Source organism: Drosophila subobscura, chromosome E, assembly GCF_008121235.1.
Source record: "Drosophila subobscura isolate 14011-0131.10 chromosome E, UCBerk_Dsub_1.0, whole genome shotgun sequence".
In the NCBI taxonomy this organism is placed as follows: domain Eukaryota; kingdom Metazoa; phylum Arthropoda; class Insecta; order Diptera; family Drosophilidae; genus Drosophila; species Drosophila subobscura.
Window position 1 is genome coordinate 17,917,718 of NC_048531.1, and position 14,847 is coordinate 17,932,564.

The 14,847-nt window shown below is 45.2% G+C and overlaps 1 protein-coding gene across 1 annotated transcript in view; it reads left to right on the plus strand.

The window, feature by feature from the left end:
• Positions 1-124: 124 nt before the first annotated feature.
• Positions 125-14,847, plus strand: part of LOC117890141 (rap guanine nucleotide exchange factor 4) — a 43,531-nt gene continuing 28,808 nt past the window's right edge. Inside the window, exons 1-5 of the mRNA XM_034794827.1 lie at positions 125-311; positions 600-672; positions 10,008-10,465; positions 14,198-14,340; positions 14,407-14,501. Of these exons, the coding sequence (XP_034650718.1) occupies positions 10,431-10,465; positions 14,198-14,340; positions 14,407-14,501 (273 nt within the window). The 5' untranslated portion in view covers positions 125-311; positions 600-672; positions 10,008-10,430. The remainder of the gene's footprint in view (positions 312-599; positions 673-10,007; positions 10,466-14,197; positions 14,341-14,406; positions 14,502-14,847) is intronic.

Genomic DNA, 14,847 nt, shown 5'->3' on the forward strand with positions numbered 1-14,847 from the left:
GAAGCAGCGGCAAAAAATGGCGGCAAAAATGGCAGATCAAATGGCAAATAAGTGGAAAATGTAAAAGTATAGTAAAAAAAGTTGGCGCTGAAAAAGGAGAGTGCCGGAGGAGGAAATGTGAAAAGTGTGTGAATGTGAAGTGTTTGTGAAAGTGCAGTGCAGTGCAATGTTTGTGTCGTTTCGTATCGTCAAACGTTTCCGAAATCTCAAGCTCTCGTCTTTTCGTTCATCGTTACTTCGAAATAACTGTAAAAGATCAGGAGAAGGCAGCAGTTTGATCATAAAGAAGACGAGGCAAAAGGCATGCCAAGGTGAGTGAAACCTTCTCTCCACTAATCTCCACTAATAAAGTCTCCTTCTTGGAGACTCCTCCTTGGAGACTATTGCTGATTCCGTTTGGCAAATCTATTGCGCTCCCTTTCTAACTCTTTCATGTAATAGGCGTAGAGAAGAAGAATATGAAAAGAGCCTACGTGACTTCGTTGGCGCTCTCATTAAAGATGGCTCCATTTAAGAAGACTCTCTTTCTCACTCTCTCTCTTGCGGCGAGTGCTTCTGAAATTGCTCTCACTGACATCTTTGTTGTTGTTTGCTTGCAGTTATGGCGCATAGAGGGCAGAATAAAATGGAAAGTGGAGATTGCGAAAGGAAGATGAAAAATAATGCGGAAAGGTGAGTGCATTGCAAATGGTTGTGCTTTCTTTCCTTATATGGAGATGCGCATATTATTCTATATTCTAAAATCCAATTAAAATAGGTTATGCAATTTTTAAATGTAGCATATAATGTGCGGCTAGATTTTGATTTTTGCTAAGCTTTTCTACCTCGTTGTCCTGGCACCCTCTGCAAACGGACTATCAAATAACCTTTCCTTGGCAACCCTATTTTTAGGTTCGAAACATGGCTAAAATCACCCGCGCAATTCAAATCCGACATTTCAAAATCATCTTAATGAATATTCCTCTTAAAGAAACTAAATCAAAGTCGTACCTAAGTTCTCTTCTTGTCCGACACCACAAAGGTATCATTAAATTCAATCAGATATCCTCCAATCGATTGCGTAGTGACAAAATCCATTAGCAAAATTGACAAGAAACGGAATTGGAAGAAGCTGTACGTGGCGGTCTGCGTGGGTGTCCGGTCAATGGATGAGCAAACTTATGAACTACAACACTCAACCTAATGAGTGTTCATAGTGTTTCAATGACAACTTTTAATTGAGCGTGCTTTGATTGAATTTTTCGCATCAAAACGCTGGTCAAGGCAGCCACAACGCCGCCTAGCTGACATTATTTTTCCGTGGGCAAGATCTTTAGCTTAATGGGCACTTGACAAGTGCCGGGGCCCTAACTATTATGTAAAACTTTTTAAATGGCGTTTTGCTGGAGAACCCCAGGAAAACGGAGAAGCGACTTTGTCAATTGTTCAGTGACCTTTTCTTGCAAAAAGGAGCTGAAAGGAGAGTGGAGAAAAAGTTTTTGCGGCCTGCCGCCCCATCGCCTTCCAATTCGCACCTAGGACAAAAATCCACCTCAAGTTCAGGGGAAAAGCAACCAGAAGTGGGCCTTCAGACTGCTTTATGAGTCGCTGCCTCGGCTGAAAAGAAGAACAAAACTTTTCTCGATGTTAAAGCAAACAGAGAGCGCCACTAAAGCTACCACTCAGGGGATCGAGGGGATGGACTCCACCTGCTTACAGCTACAGCCCCCCATTAAAGGCAAATAAAAACAATGGCCAGAACTTAAATAAAAACGTTTGAAGAGCGCGCCAAGCGAGAGATTTTATTTGTGTACTCGGATTTCATTCGGCAAAGTGCGGAGTGGGGCAAGGTACGGAAGTGAGGCCGAAACAAAGAGCCTTTAGATTTATCTGCGTATTGTTCTGATTTCATTTTGAGTACTGCCAATACATGCAACTGACGTCAACGCTGGGCGCAGGACAAATAATTATTGAGGCATGGCCAAGGCTCAAGACTTGCTGCCACCCAATTGTCTACCTACTTTGACGGGCTTTGATGGCCAGAATTAACCCATATAATGAATGGCCCAAACATATCTTTACATAATAAATTGAATTCCCATCGCTCGAAATATTTATGCCGCATATGAACATAATTTTGGCAGATTTTGGTCACATAAAACACTTTGGCTTTAGTGTGGAAGAATGATCGATTTGTTTATTTATTTATCATTGCTAGTGGTGTGTGTGTGTGTGTGTGTGTGTAACTTTTCTATAGGGTCTAACAATAGACGCAAGCAGTACGAAAATAGCAATTTTATTCGCACATTTGTCTGGCTGCACGTCTGCTGTTGGAGAGAGATTGCCAGGGTGTAAGTGTGAGTGTGAGTGAGTGTGTATTCGTGTTAACTGTGTGACAATATTGTCAAAGTTTTGTATATTAAACTGGCATTCATACACGCTTATAGTCGTACGTCATTTCCCCAGGGTGCCATAAAAAACAGGCGACAGACCCACGCAGACGCCACGCCACGCCAACCGCCAATGTAATGCCAACCGCAGTCCATGTGGGCCCACTGTGTTTGGCCCTCTGTGTGTTCTCCTCTCTGTGTGTGTGTGTGTGCGACCACTTGACGCACTTTTGTTACATGTTCCAATGGATTATTTATGGAGAAAATCCACGGCGCAAACATTGATAGCATAGCCCAGGCCCAGGCCCAGGCCCCTGGCCCTTGTTGTATATGTGAGACATTCAATATGCCATTAAATTGGGCAGACAAAAACTACGTAAATTGACACCAATTGCCGGCAATTGACGGCTAAAATTGGGGGTATAGCTTCTAGGGACAGTGGCAAATATTTGGCAGGGAGTGTAGGAAGTACATTAAGAATAGTTGACAGAACTCTCTGACAAAAACTTTCCCCCCCGCATATGCTGAGTGCAAAATCTTGTTTTTATTTTAAATACATTTTTTATGCTCCCTGTTTTCAAGGGCTCTGCGCTCACTGTTAAAGCCCGGACTTTAGCGTATAATAAAAAATATATGCATGCAGGTACAGCGCCTGGGAACTAAAACACCTGTGCGGGAAAATAAAATATAAAAAAAAGGGGGAAAATATAAGGTAAAGCTGCCCTCGGCGATGGCAGGAATTCTTCACTGCAGTTGAGGGAAATTGTTTGCTGGACGCTTTTTAATTTAAACCAACTCGAGTGTGGGTGTAATCCAAGGAGAGCAACAAAACAGAAAGGAGAAGAAAAAAACACTATTTATCAACCTGATGGCGGGCTACAGAATTGGTGGCCAAGTCACGCGGCGCTGGGCTGTTGACAGTGACGACAGCAGACGGCAGGCGACACGCAACAAAGATGTCAGGCCGAGACAGAAGAAGGCTCAAACTAAACTCAAACAAGTTATCAAAAGCGCATCAAGCGCGACAGTTCGAGAGGGAGTCCAACACCCATCCAGCACGTTCCCAGCCCAATGGCAGGAGCTGAAACTGGAGCTGGAGCTGGAGCTGCTGCTGGATGGGTGCTTAAGGCACGCACGGCGCCAGATAGTGGCACGTAGCCCTCGGTCCATTATTATTACCGAAGCGGCGACGTCGTTGGTGCGTTTGGGGACGTTGACAATGGCAAAACTTTAATACAAAACATTGGAGGAGGCAGCAGGAATCTATAGGAGAAATTGCTACGCAAAGATGTGTGAGAATAAATTAGGAGACAGGAGAGACACAGAGAGAGCTTCAAGGTTAATAGGTTCCAGCGAATAACTACTTAATCATGGCTTTTGTTCTTGTCCTTGCCTCTGCTGTATCATGAATAATTCCCATAAATTTGCATGAGTTTCCGAGTCAAATGGAATACTTATAAATAAATAAGTAAAGCTGCAAGTGGGTCACAGATAAGTGCTCACATCCCTCAAAGACAACGCCAGTATTTGACTAGGACAGCAGCGGGGGAGTGACTGCTGCTGCTGCTAGTTCTGGCTAATATTTGCACATTAAATAGCCACTGGGCCTGGGCGTGGGCCAGGGACAACCTTGATTAAATGCGCAAACAAAGCCAAGAAAACAGTCAAATGCAGGATTTGCTTACCGCTTGCCAGGGTTACGGACTAATCAAACAAAAACATTCTGCGGGGTGGATAGGGGTTCTTGGGGATGTCGGGGATGTCGGGGTCCTTTCAAGGTCGTTTTGGGCTTCTCTTTAAACGCTGCTAATGCGATTCCCTTGCCGATAAGCGTCGCATTAACGCAATAAGCTCACAAATAATCAGCAGCCAGACAAGAGAGAATTCGAGTCACACCTGAGCGGCATGCCCCATCAGGCAGGCAGCCATTCGCAATCTGTAATCCGCAGTGCGATTCCAGGCGCCATAAAAACTTGAGCGAGATGGCCTTAAACGGCTACCACGACCCCGTCTAAGCCGAGAAGCGTGAAGTTCCCGTTTATTAACCTGCCCGGGACAGGTTGCTTAAACTGCTCGCTCGACCTGCTGCTGCTTATGCAAATTGTATGTAAAAGCCATGGCCAAACATCGCAGTGAGTGAACCCACAACCCTCGCAAATGAAGTGAGAAAATAAAATTAAAACTTACACACTCTGTTTGAATGGGGTTTTTTTTCTAGCTCTAAAGCAAATAGAGCGCTGCCCGTGCTCTGTGGAGTTGAGCAATAAATTGCGAGCGAGTCAAAGGCAGGTCAGAATGGAGCACGAGCAACAGATAGCTGAAAAAAGGGTAGAACAAAATGGAAATTGCTGTTCGATATTCAAGCCGAACGGAGCGTCGCAGCTGCTGCCACGCCGCGTACAGTGCACCCAAAAAAAACGTGAATTTCGGATTGGATTGGAATGGTTTCGGTGTTCTACGCAGTCGAAGAACCCATTACAGCGGCTGCTGAACGCCATTGAACTTTTCTCTCAAGGTAAAGCGAGGGGTGAGAAAATGAGCGAGGGGCCCTCAAGCCATTAATTAATCCAATTATCCAACGATTAAGCCGCGAATTGCACACCACGCATACGCCGTGTGGTGCATTCAGCAGAGGCATTTTAATTGCATTCATAAAGGAAGAGTTTCCAGGAACTGGCGAACAAAAATGAATGGGAAAAACGCATGGAAATGCGAGAGTTATTTTGGGTCAATGTGCGGGCGTGTCGCTAGGGCTCTTCTCCCTTTACAATTCAATCTGCAAAACAATTGCATAAAATAATGCTCAACAAAGCGAGAAATTAGTTTTTTTAGTAGCCCCCGCTCCAACCCTGACCAGCCTGCTGTGCGCTTGTCTGTTCCTCCTCTGTCCCCTCTCTGGTTGCACTTGCAGATGACACGACAACGTTTGCCTTTTGCTCTGGACCAACCCAACGTTGTGGTGCTTACAAAATCTCATGGCCTGTGCTCTCCGCTGCTCTTCATGCCCGCCCCTGACTAAGTTTTGTTGCTCTCAAGGATGTCTTGATTTTGCCCGGATCTTAATTATTAAAGCAAGTCTGGTAGCCCTTTCTCCAGCCAACTACTAAGTAAAGCTCTCTGCCTGCCTGCCTGCCAAATTGTATGCGTAATTATGAGCGTGTCCCGTCTGGCAGCGCAACAGCTGCAGAACGAGGACAACCCAGGGGACAACCCAGGGGACAACCCGTGGGACAGCTGCAAACACAGTTCTCTGTCATCAGTTTGTGCTGCTAGCTAAAAGTTAATTTTAAGCACACATTTCACCGAGCTCATTAAGCACACAGTTTGCTCCGACAATCCACTCCACGCTGCTCTTGCTCCTCCACTCCACCCTGCACACCGCTTCAGCTCTGCCTTTGCTTGGCAAATCGCTTGGATAATCAAGTTTTTGGTTGAATGCAAATGAAATGGTTGGGGAGTGGAGTCCATTGCGTTTATTAACTTTAGATTTGCCTGGATTTAGACATTTGTTTTGGCAGCATTTAAAACAGATTTTGATTGGCTGCTGCACTTGGAATATATTCTCGGAGATTTATGCCATAAACTAAACAAACATGAAAGTTATTTGCAATATTCCTTGAGGCGTTTGTAGAGTAATTTTACAACGTGTCAACGTGTTGGATTGCAATCCCTTTTGTGAAATTGCTTGTCCAGCTACTTGTAAACATTTATGGCACAAACAGCGATAAAATCTAGTCAGGCAGCGCACAAAAGTAGGCTATGCTTTTGTTTCAACCAGCTGGAGGTGGAGCGAGTGCGACTTTGTGTTTATTACCTCCAAGCGGGTGCCATAAATGTAGTTTACATTTTCGCTTGTAATCGTGCGTTGGTTGCCTCATCTAACGGCTAATCAAATTACGCGGCCATAATTCAAACACACACATAGATTTACATGGGTAGAACAGGCAGGGACAGGGGCTGTCAGCCTGGCAGGATGTGGGCCAGCTTAACAGGCAATTTGAGCGCTGAACGTTGATTGAATAAGCGTTAATGCAACTAAAGAGTAGAGTGTAATGACTAACAAACACGGACACATACACGGACACATACACGGACACACACAAACACACACACACACACATACTCTACCCCACACCAATGACATCAGCAGAGTGGCAAAGCAGGTGCAATACTTGCCATAAACACATACTCACAGCTAGCACCCACCCACACCCTGACGGACAGAGTGACAGACCTGACGGACACCCTAACGGACAGACGAACGGACACACTGACGTACAGTCACCCACGCTGTCATGTGCCTGGCAGCAAGTTAAGCCCATGCCCCATGTACGTACACGAACAACATTGTATTGTCGATCAATGTGCAACAGGATTTTGCCTGCTAATGGCCAGGACACGGCTTGGACTTGTACAGGAAATGCCATTAGTACAGGTGGCAAGAAGCGCCCGATAATGGGGCAAGGCAAAAAAAGAGGAAGAAAATGCATTAAAGCCGCCACAGCAAGCAGACATTGTAGCCGCTGTTATGACAGGCCCAGACCACGGCAGGCATACAGGATACTCACTCGCAACGGCTGAGTTTATTAAGAACTCATTTATCATAATTACCGACAGGAGAGGCTCCTGCTGCTGTCGCTGTCGTCGTGTCCTGACCTGCCATGCATACATTCTCGTAGTCGTACAGAGAGCAGAAAGAGAACATGGGGACGAGGCCATCATCAGCATGTGATGACAAATTCAACAGGCAAAGCGGCCGTAAAAATTCCTGAAATTTCCTTTTTGCCGGAACCCAACCGAAAAAATGTCTACGATGTGGGAGCAGTGGGGGGCAGCACATAAAAAATGCTACAGACGGTGGCCCCGAAGCGTAGGAACGTGGACTGGACACGGGCCGGCCAAGAGAGCAGAGAGAAGAGACACAGAAAGTAGTAGCAAAAGAATTTATACGCGTTGTGGGTGCTGTACGGGATGGAGGGGGGAGGAATGATTCATGCGGAAATAAAGGCACTCTCGAGTGCCGTAAATATTGCGGCTGGCCAGAGGATGGCCCTGCCAAGGCAGGGAAAAACAAAAGAAAACCTTTGCATTCTCACACCTTTTTCGACTGGGATTGAATGGGCATCTGGCGGGATTTCCCCACCTGCCAGTGACACATTCACGCCAGAAGCCAGAAACCATTTGGACAGTCAGCCAGGCAGACATCTGCCGCTGTGCCGTGCATTATTTAATTGACACGTTGATTGTTTTGTATTGCAATTCCATTTAATGTGCAATTTCAGCCAAGTGTATGATATTCCTCGTACACATTCGTGCTGTGAGCGGGGGAGGGGTGTGTGGACAGGGTGCGGAGTATGCCTGTCAGTCAGTCGACCAGACAATTTGCCTGTTGAAGAGCTGCGCTAGTGCGGCGACTCACCAACAGAAATGCTCAACAGTTTGTTGCCAAGAAGCAGCAACAGAGGCGAAATGTTGCAGCAGCATGTTGCTAGTGGTATATGAATGAAATGAATGATGCTGATGAAATTTTAATGGGGCTGGTAAAGGGAACAAAAACACTTAATTTGAATTATTAAAATGCAAAGTTGAAGTCTCAGAAATATTTATTTTAATTGCAAAAACGTTAAGTTAGTCTTTATTTGTTTTGGTAAACATTTATGATCAATAGAAAGTCATGCAATTTGTGCAGCTTAAATCCCATTTGTTGCCTACTGTGCGGCTGCCAAGCCAAAACTTGTTGCTAAACGAAAAAAACGCGCCAAAATGTTACAAGAAAGGTAACAAAAAAGAGAAGGCAGCGGAGAAAGAGTAGACAGAGCAGAGGCGGAAAGGCAACAACAAAGAGAGAGCCGAAAATACCGCAACACAGCCAGCGGCACTGCAGTCAGTCAGCGCCAGTGGGGTGCCAGCAAAATTCGGGGACACAACTCATCAACCCACCAATCCACCACCCCCAACGTCAGGAAAACTCACCTGTTAGGCGCAGGACAGAAGTGTGGTGAAGAGCAGCAAAGTTTTGCTCGGGCCGCTGCTCGTGGAAAACAGTTGCGACGCGACTACGAAATGTAACGGACGTGCGAGCGGTGGCTACCCCAACAAAAACGTTTTCAAAATTCCCAAACTCAACTCAAAAACTTTTTGTATATACAAAAAACAACTGTTCAAAAAACAAAACAAAAAGTTCTTGTAAATAGAGTGTCCAAAGAGTTTTCTTTTAAATCATTTTCCCCCGTCGGTGTTGAGTTTTCAGTGGGGGGATGCTAAATGTTTGGACCCGGAAAAACGTTCAATTCGGTTCAGTTCCGTTCGGTGTGAATATTAAATACAATTGAGCAAAACAGCAAAAGGAGAACGTTGGAGTTTTGCTTGCTGCTCCCTTTACTCTTCGGTTTTTGCTTCTTCTAATAATTTTCTTGAGTTTTTCCACCTGGTTGATCATTCGGCAAGGATCGCGCGACCGTTGAAGCGTAAGTTCTGACTCATTGGACAAGCATTTATTTTTTTTCCTGTCGAAACTTGGACTGAAAACTTTTCCCTGCTGCCATTTGTTTAATTAAAAACAAAGTTTTGGCCAAATCCCTAAATGAAAATTACACGAAACATCTGCTTCCGGACTTTCAGGCACTGCCCCGACACTAATTGCATTCGAATGATGCCAACACCCACACAAGCAGAGCGAGGAGCCACCATTAGTTGTTAGGTGTTGGCGATAGCCCAGCACTTATCGCTGACGGGGTATTATCACACACTTTCCTATGTGTGTGTAGCTGTTGTTTTGTCAAGAGTTTTCTTGCAGAGTGTAGCATACGCTGGGGCACCTTGATGGCCAGCTCTTAATTATTCATAAGCGGCAGGCTGCCGCTTCAACAGAGACTGACAGTAATTATTCCAACTGCATTTGCATTTTTTGTTTCCTTGCCACTGACATGAGTGCCAGAGTGCCAGAGTGCCCCTGTCCCTGTGTATCTCTCTATGAATTTTTGGTTTTTTTCCATTGACGCAGAACCAACCAGAAAGTACAGCCTTAGATAGACAGAAGGTAGATAATGGATCCACAATATTTTGATAGTGCTCTGTCCTCTGTGTACATTGTATGTGCATTAGGGTGACTCACTTATGCCGTATGATTCCGTACAGATTCAGATGGGAAATCAGTTCTTTGCCTATTGACAGCACATTAAGTATACGCAGCTGTGCTCTGTCTCTGTGTGTGTGTTCTGTTTGGAATGGCTAATCTTTTGTTATCTAGAAAAAACTATTGTTGTATTAGTTACCCCTGACAGTTCTCTCTGCTCTCTCGGGCTCCCTTTTGCTGTTTCAAAGCTGTTTTTCCACAGAAGCCTGCTTTTGTTGAGGAACAAAAAAGAAATACACACAGAGACACATGCATTTAGGGCCTTGAGGGCAGCTGTCAGCAGTTGGCAACACATTAGAGAGGGAACAGAGAGAGAGAACCCTTTTTATTTTTGTGTGGAAAAAGGAAACAAGAACTCACATTTACACATTTTACATTTATCCATCTGTTTGTGGCATTTTTCCGTACACAACCGACTTTTCGGTAGCCATTTGGAGTAATTTTTTGGGTGCCTCACACTAAGTGAAATATGACTACAAATTTTACCAATTTAACTTTTGCAGAACTAAAATCTATTTCGGAAAGTTTCGAAGCCCTGGCTCTGCTCACGCTTTGCCTGCTGCCTGCTGCCTGCCCCCCTGTGGAAACCACACGCTGACAGCCTGAAGAAGATTCCCGCACTATCTGTGGCATGCAGCATTCAAAGGGAATCGCAAATTGAAGGCAGCCAGCAACGCGAAATTGAAGGAGCAGACGAACTGTGTGTGGGGGCGGACGGGGGCCACCATTTTCCGGTATTTTGATTTCGCTTTGCCAGCACCTCAACATCATTTCCACCCCATCGATTCGGTTTTGGCTCCACCACCATTTATGGAATGCCCGATTAAAACACTCGAAAAACACTCAATACGCGGAAATCGCTGCGAAATAAATTAAAAACTCTGCGCTCATCGAACGGATCGGAACGTAATTAAAATTGTTCGAAAATGGCAATGGAATGGATAACCGCAATGGACAAACGGTGAGTAAAATGGCAAAAAGCAGCTGCGTTATTATGAATTAATTATGGGAATATTATTCTAAAATTCCGCAGAAATTTGGTAATCAAATTAAGCAAGAAGTTTAGCTACCTTTTCAATGATTATTATTGGATTATTTTCCATTAGAGCAACAGCGAATTGGGCGCGGAATAGTCTCTGGTTCATAATTAAGACAGATCCATTTGGAAAAACAACCAATTACAATTATCAAATCAAAACAAACTTTGCTTTAATGGAAATTACAAACATTTTCACAACTTAAATAGAAACTTTTGCTTCACAAATGTTGCAGCAAAATTTGTTAAATTTTTCAACAGATTTGATGCTTGAGTGCACGAGTTCTTCCCTCTGCCTTTTGCTCGCTCCTTGTTTGCTGAAGCAAGGACACACACACACACACACACACACACACACAAACAGGAATACATGTGCACAGTACGTGCAATGAAAAGCTCGACAAGAAATACAAACAGCAGAAAAAACAAGGAGCAAAACGAGAGAACTTGGGGGAGAGAAATCCAAAAATGAAATGAAACAATTTTAAATGCTCACGTCATGCTGCCGAGACATTCATTTGTCAGGAGCAGCAGCAGCTGGACACAGCAGCATGCCACGAATTATCCGCTTTATTAAATCACAATTCGGATGCCCATGCCCATTCCCTTTTCGAACCGTTGAGTTGTCACTTTCAATGCAATTATCATCAGTAAATTGTGTGCCACCAACTGGACATCGACTTGAAATCGTAGCTAAACAGGGTGACTCCCCTCCCGCTGCCTCTCGTCCTTTTTTTGAAGCGTAAAATGCTCCTCAATTAAAGGAGCAGCCCTGCCCTCCACTTGATGCAATTTGTTCGAGTTTCAATTCGAGAATCACTTGGTCGAGTGCCATTATTATAGCCACCTCCCTGCCAGCAGACTGCCCATCCGCCTGCTGCCTATTCCGGCATTATATTTCATTGCTGATGTCCAGCCCGTAGAGGGGCGTGTGCCCGCCCACACACACACATACACCATCAATCACAGTGGAGCCGAGGGACAGCGCGGCAGTGGCAATCTCCTATGAATTTCATGCTCTGTCAACGCCTAAACGTTTCGCCCACATTCTGGCAGGGATCGGCAGCACTTATCCCACTCGTATGACTCCTCCCCCAGCCTACACTTAAACCAGGGGAAGGGGTTGTTAAAGCTAAAACAAAAAAAATGAAAGGAAAGGTCAAGTGGCAAAGGCTTTGAGCAGATTTGTTTGAACTGTGCCTGGGGCAAATATTTGCAGTTCACTCCCCCGCGCTGGGTGAGGCACTTCACTGGCAACTGAATTTATAATCAGACAGAAAGGCTTCCATCTCGAATTGCTTTTGCAATTTAGTCAGTGACTTGCGCCTAATACACGCGGGTAATAAATGATTTAATTTAGACAAAATTAATGGCAGCAGCACCTCAGCCACTAAGGCAGGAAAAAGTGAGAGTCACGCAGCGAGAATCTTTATTTCTTTTGGGCTGCTCTGGTAATTCGGATTATCAAGAGCGATCTGGGCTTAAGCACACCTGCAGGAAGGGAACAAGGACACAGAAGGAGACAGGAACAGAGAGAGAGAGAGAGAGAGAGAGAGAGAGAGAGAGAGAGAGAGAGAGAAGGAAGAAGCGCCCCCGCCGGAGACAGAGTTAAGTGGCACTGCCAGACGGCAATTGATATTGATGGGGAGAGATGGGACGGGAAATGCCTGGCAAGAAGTCGTCTTACTCACAAGTGCCCAGCTCACACATTTATCATACGCCACGTGTAGCCGCCAGGCAGGCAGCACAGATACGAGTCCTTAAATAGCAACGAATATGCGAAGGCTTTAAGGGCTGATAAATCTTTCTGTGACTGTGTCTTGCTGTGTTGCTGCTGCGGCGGCAATTACAAAATTTCCCAACAAACTAAACTTTTCGGGAGGCGTGTGCCTAAAAACCGCAAAAACCATTATAATAAACAACCCGACGGAGGAGCGGCGTCCTAGGTTGCGCACCAACGCGCTTCCGGCAAACGGTGCTACTCTGTTTTGGTTTTGTTTCTGGCGCTGACTCTGCCTGAGGCACTTTGGGCCATGACGGGGGGACTGTTTGGCTAACGACAAACCCCCATGAAACGGAGGCATTTGCCTTGTTCTTGTGCTGCTCCTGCTCCTGCCCCAAATGGCCGACTCTGCTGGCGAATGAATTATGTATGAGTCCACGGCAAAGACAGCCCAGCCGCTGCCACCTTTGCACAGGCAGCAGGCAGCAGAAAGTTGCTCCGTCCAAATGGAAGCCGCCTTCTCGTTGCAGATGATGCCCCAGCGCAGGACGCAGGACGCAGGACGACTTATGTTTTATTTTTGATTTGCATGAGGAAAGCCCCAGCCCGCCCACGTCTGTCCGCACTTGAGCCAATTCCTCTCACAGTTTTATGGAATTTTTAATTAGACTGCAGCTCGGCAGGCAGACAGACGGCAGAGAGATTCGACCCGGGCGCCCTTTTTGTTGTAGTCAAGAATGCTTCATCTTGGTTCGATATGCCAGGAAGAGTTGATGGCTAATGTGGTTGGTGTTTTATTTGTACAAATGAAGGCTACGGCGGCAGCACAATGGCCACGAAAGGAGAGCAGCAAAAGGGAAGCGAACCAGCCACAGCCAGCAGCAAAAATAAACAGGATGTAATGGGGATGTTAAGGTCAACCGGAGATTGCAGATACTCCTTCGGAAGTCATAGAAAAATGGCTTACAAATAATGGTCATGAAAGTGCGCAAAAGTAGACAAAATAACCGAAGGGGTTGAGCATTTAGTTTTTAATATTTTTGACAAAGAAAATAGCGCTCGCAATATTTGGTGAGAGATAAATACAGGAGAGGGAAAGTGGGAAACTGTTTGACAAATTTGATTGTACCAGATAATTCTCTTCAAAATTCAAGGCCATAATATGGAGTGATATTTCAGCTCATAAATAACTTCTACAAATTCAAGCTGAATATATTTTTTATCTAGTGAAAATATTTGCCATAATTAGCTCCAGTTTGCCTTTACTTTAAAATAAACTTGACTGCAATTTCGCGCTCTAGCAATTAGATGCTGGCTGGCGCTGGCTGGGCTTTTCTTTTCTTATTTTGCTTTTTCGTTTGCCCTTGTTCAGTTTTCACTTTTTATATACATTTTTTGTTGTGCCTTGACCGGCTTCCGTTTCCGGCTAGACTCGACTGCCGGACACGGACACTCTTATATTTATTTATGCATTTTTCAATCGACAGAAACAGAAAGAGAACACACAGAGAAGTAGTGAGGAAGACAGAGAGAGAGAGAGAGAGGGAAGCTGTGGCATTTGCATATTTAATTCGTTCACAAAACCATACACAAATGATGTTGGAATTTTTAATTTCAGTTTATTGTTGGACAACTGCCCAACGTCCCTTGGCTCCCCCGCCTAACCCTCTTCAGGGTTTTTTCTTCTCTTTTTTTTATGATTCAAGAACCAAACCCAGCGCAGTGCTTCGCATAGAGACAGAGTGAATTATAAATGGGAAAATACTCGTCTGGGATTCTACGTTTTGAATTTCCTTTTCGGGTCGATTAGGCTGCCATTGTTGGGCACAGCTGGAAAAAGTGTTTAACAACTTGGCTCTGTCTCTCTGGGGGGATTTTCTTTTATTTCCTTGAAGTGCATTATTCAATTTTAACTTGCGTTTACTTACTTGCAGTCCTTGCGATCGAAACTTGCGTGATGTGGAGCTAATCTCGTGCCGCTTGCGTCGCGTGGAGCCGCTGTGTCGCCTGCCCGGCTCGGCCCTGCAGCAATTGGCCATGTGCGGCTTCTACGAGGACTTGGAGAAGGGCGTTACACGTAAGTTGGAGTAGCTGCAGCTTGGATTAAATATGTTCCCTTCTTTATTCCACATTTTTCTTGCAGTTTTTCGCGCTGGCGAACAGGGACGCTTCTGGTATGCGGTGCTGGGCGGCTCATTGGAGGTTCGATATCATGCCCATGCCGATGCCGATGGCAAGGTAAGTCGCAGTCCATTTCGTTTCATTCCGTTTTGTTCCCTTGCGGTTCGTTTCGTTTCCTTTCCTTCCCGTTTCCACCTTCATCTTGTAGGGTCTGTCATGCGATGCCTGTTCTGTGTGGTAAAACAATATCTACGGCATGAACAATATAATTGATAGCGATTATACGGCATCCCTCTACCCTGTCCTACCCCTACCCTCTCTACCCCTACGTTGCATATCCGATGTGTGTTCAATATGCCTGGAAATGACTGTGGCACGGTGGTCTAAGCCCTCCCTCCTGGCCTCCTCCGTGTATCCTTTATCCGTCGAAGCGAACAGTCGGTGAAGAGGAAATGCTGACAAC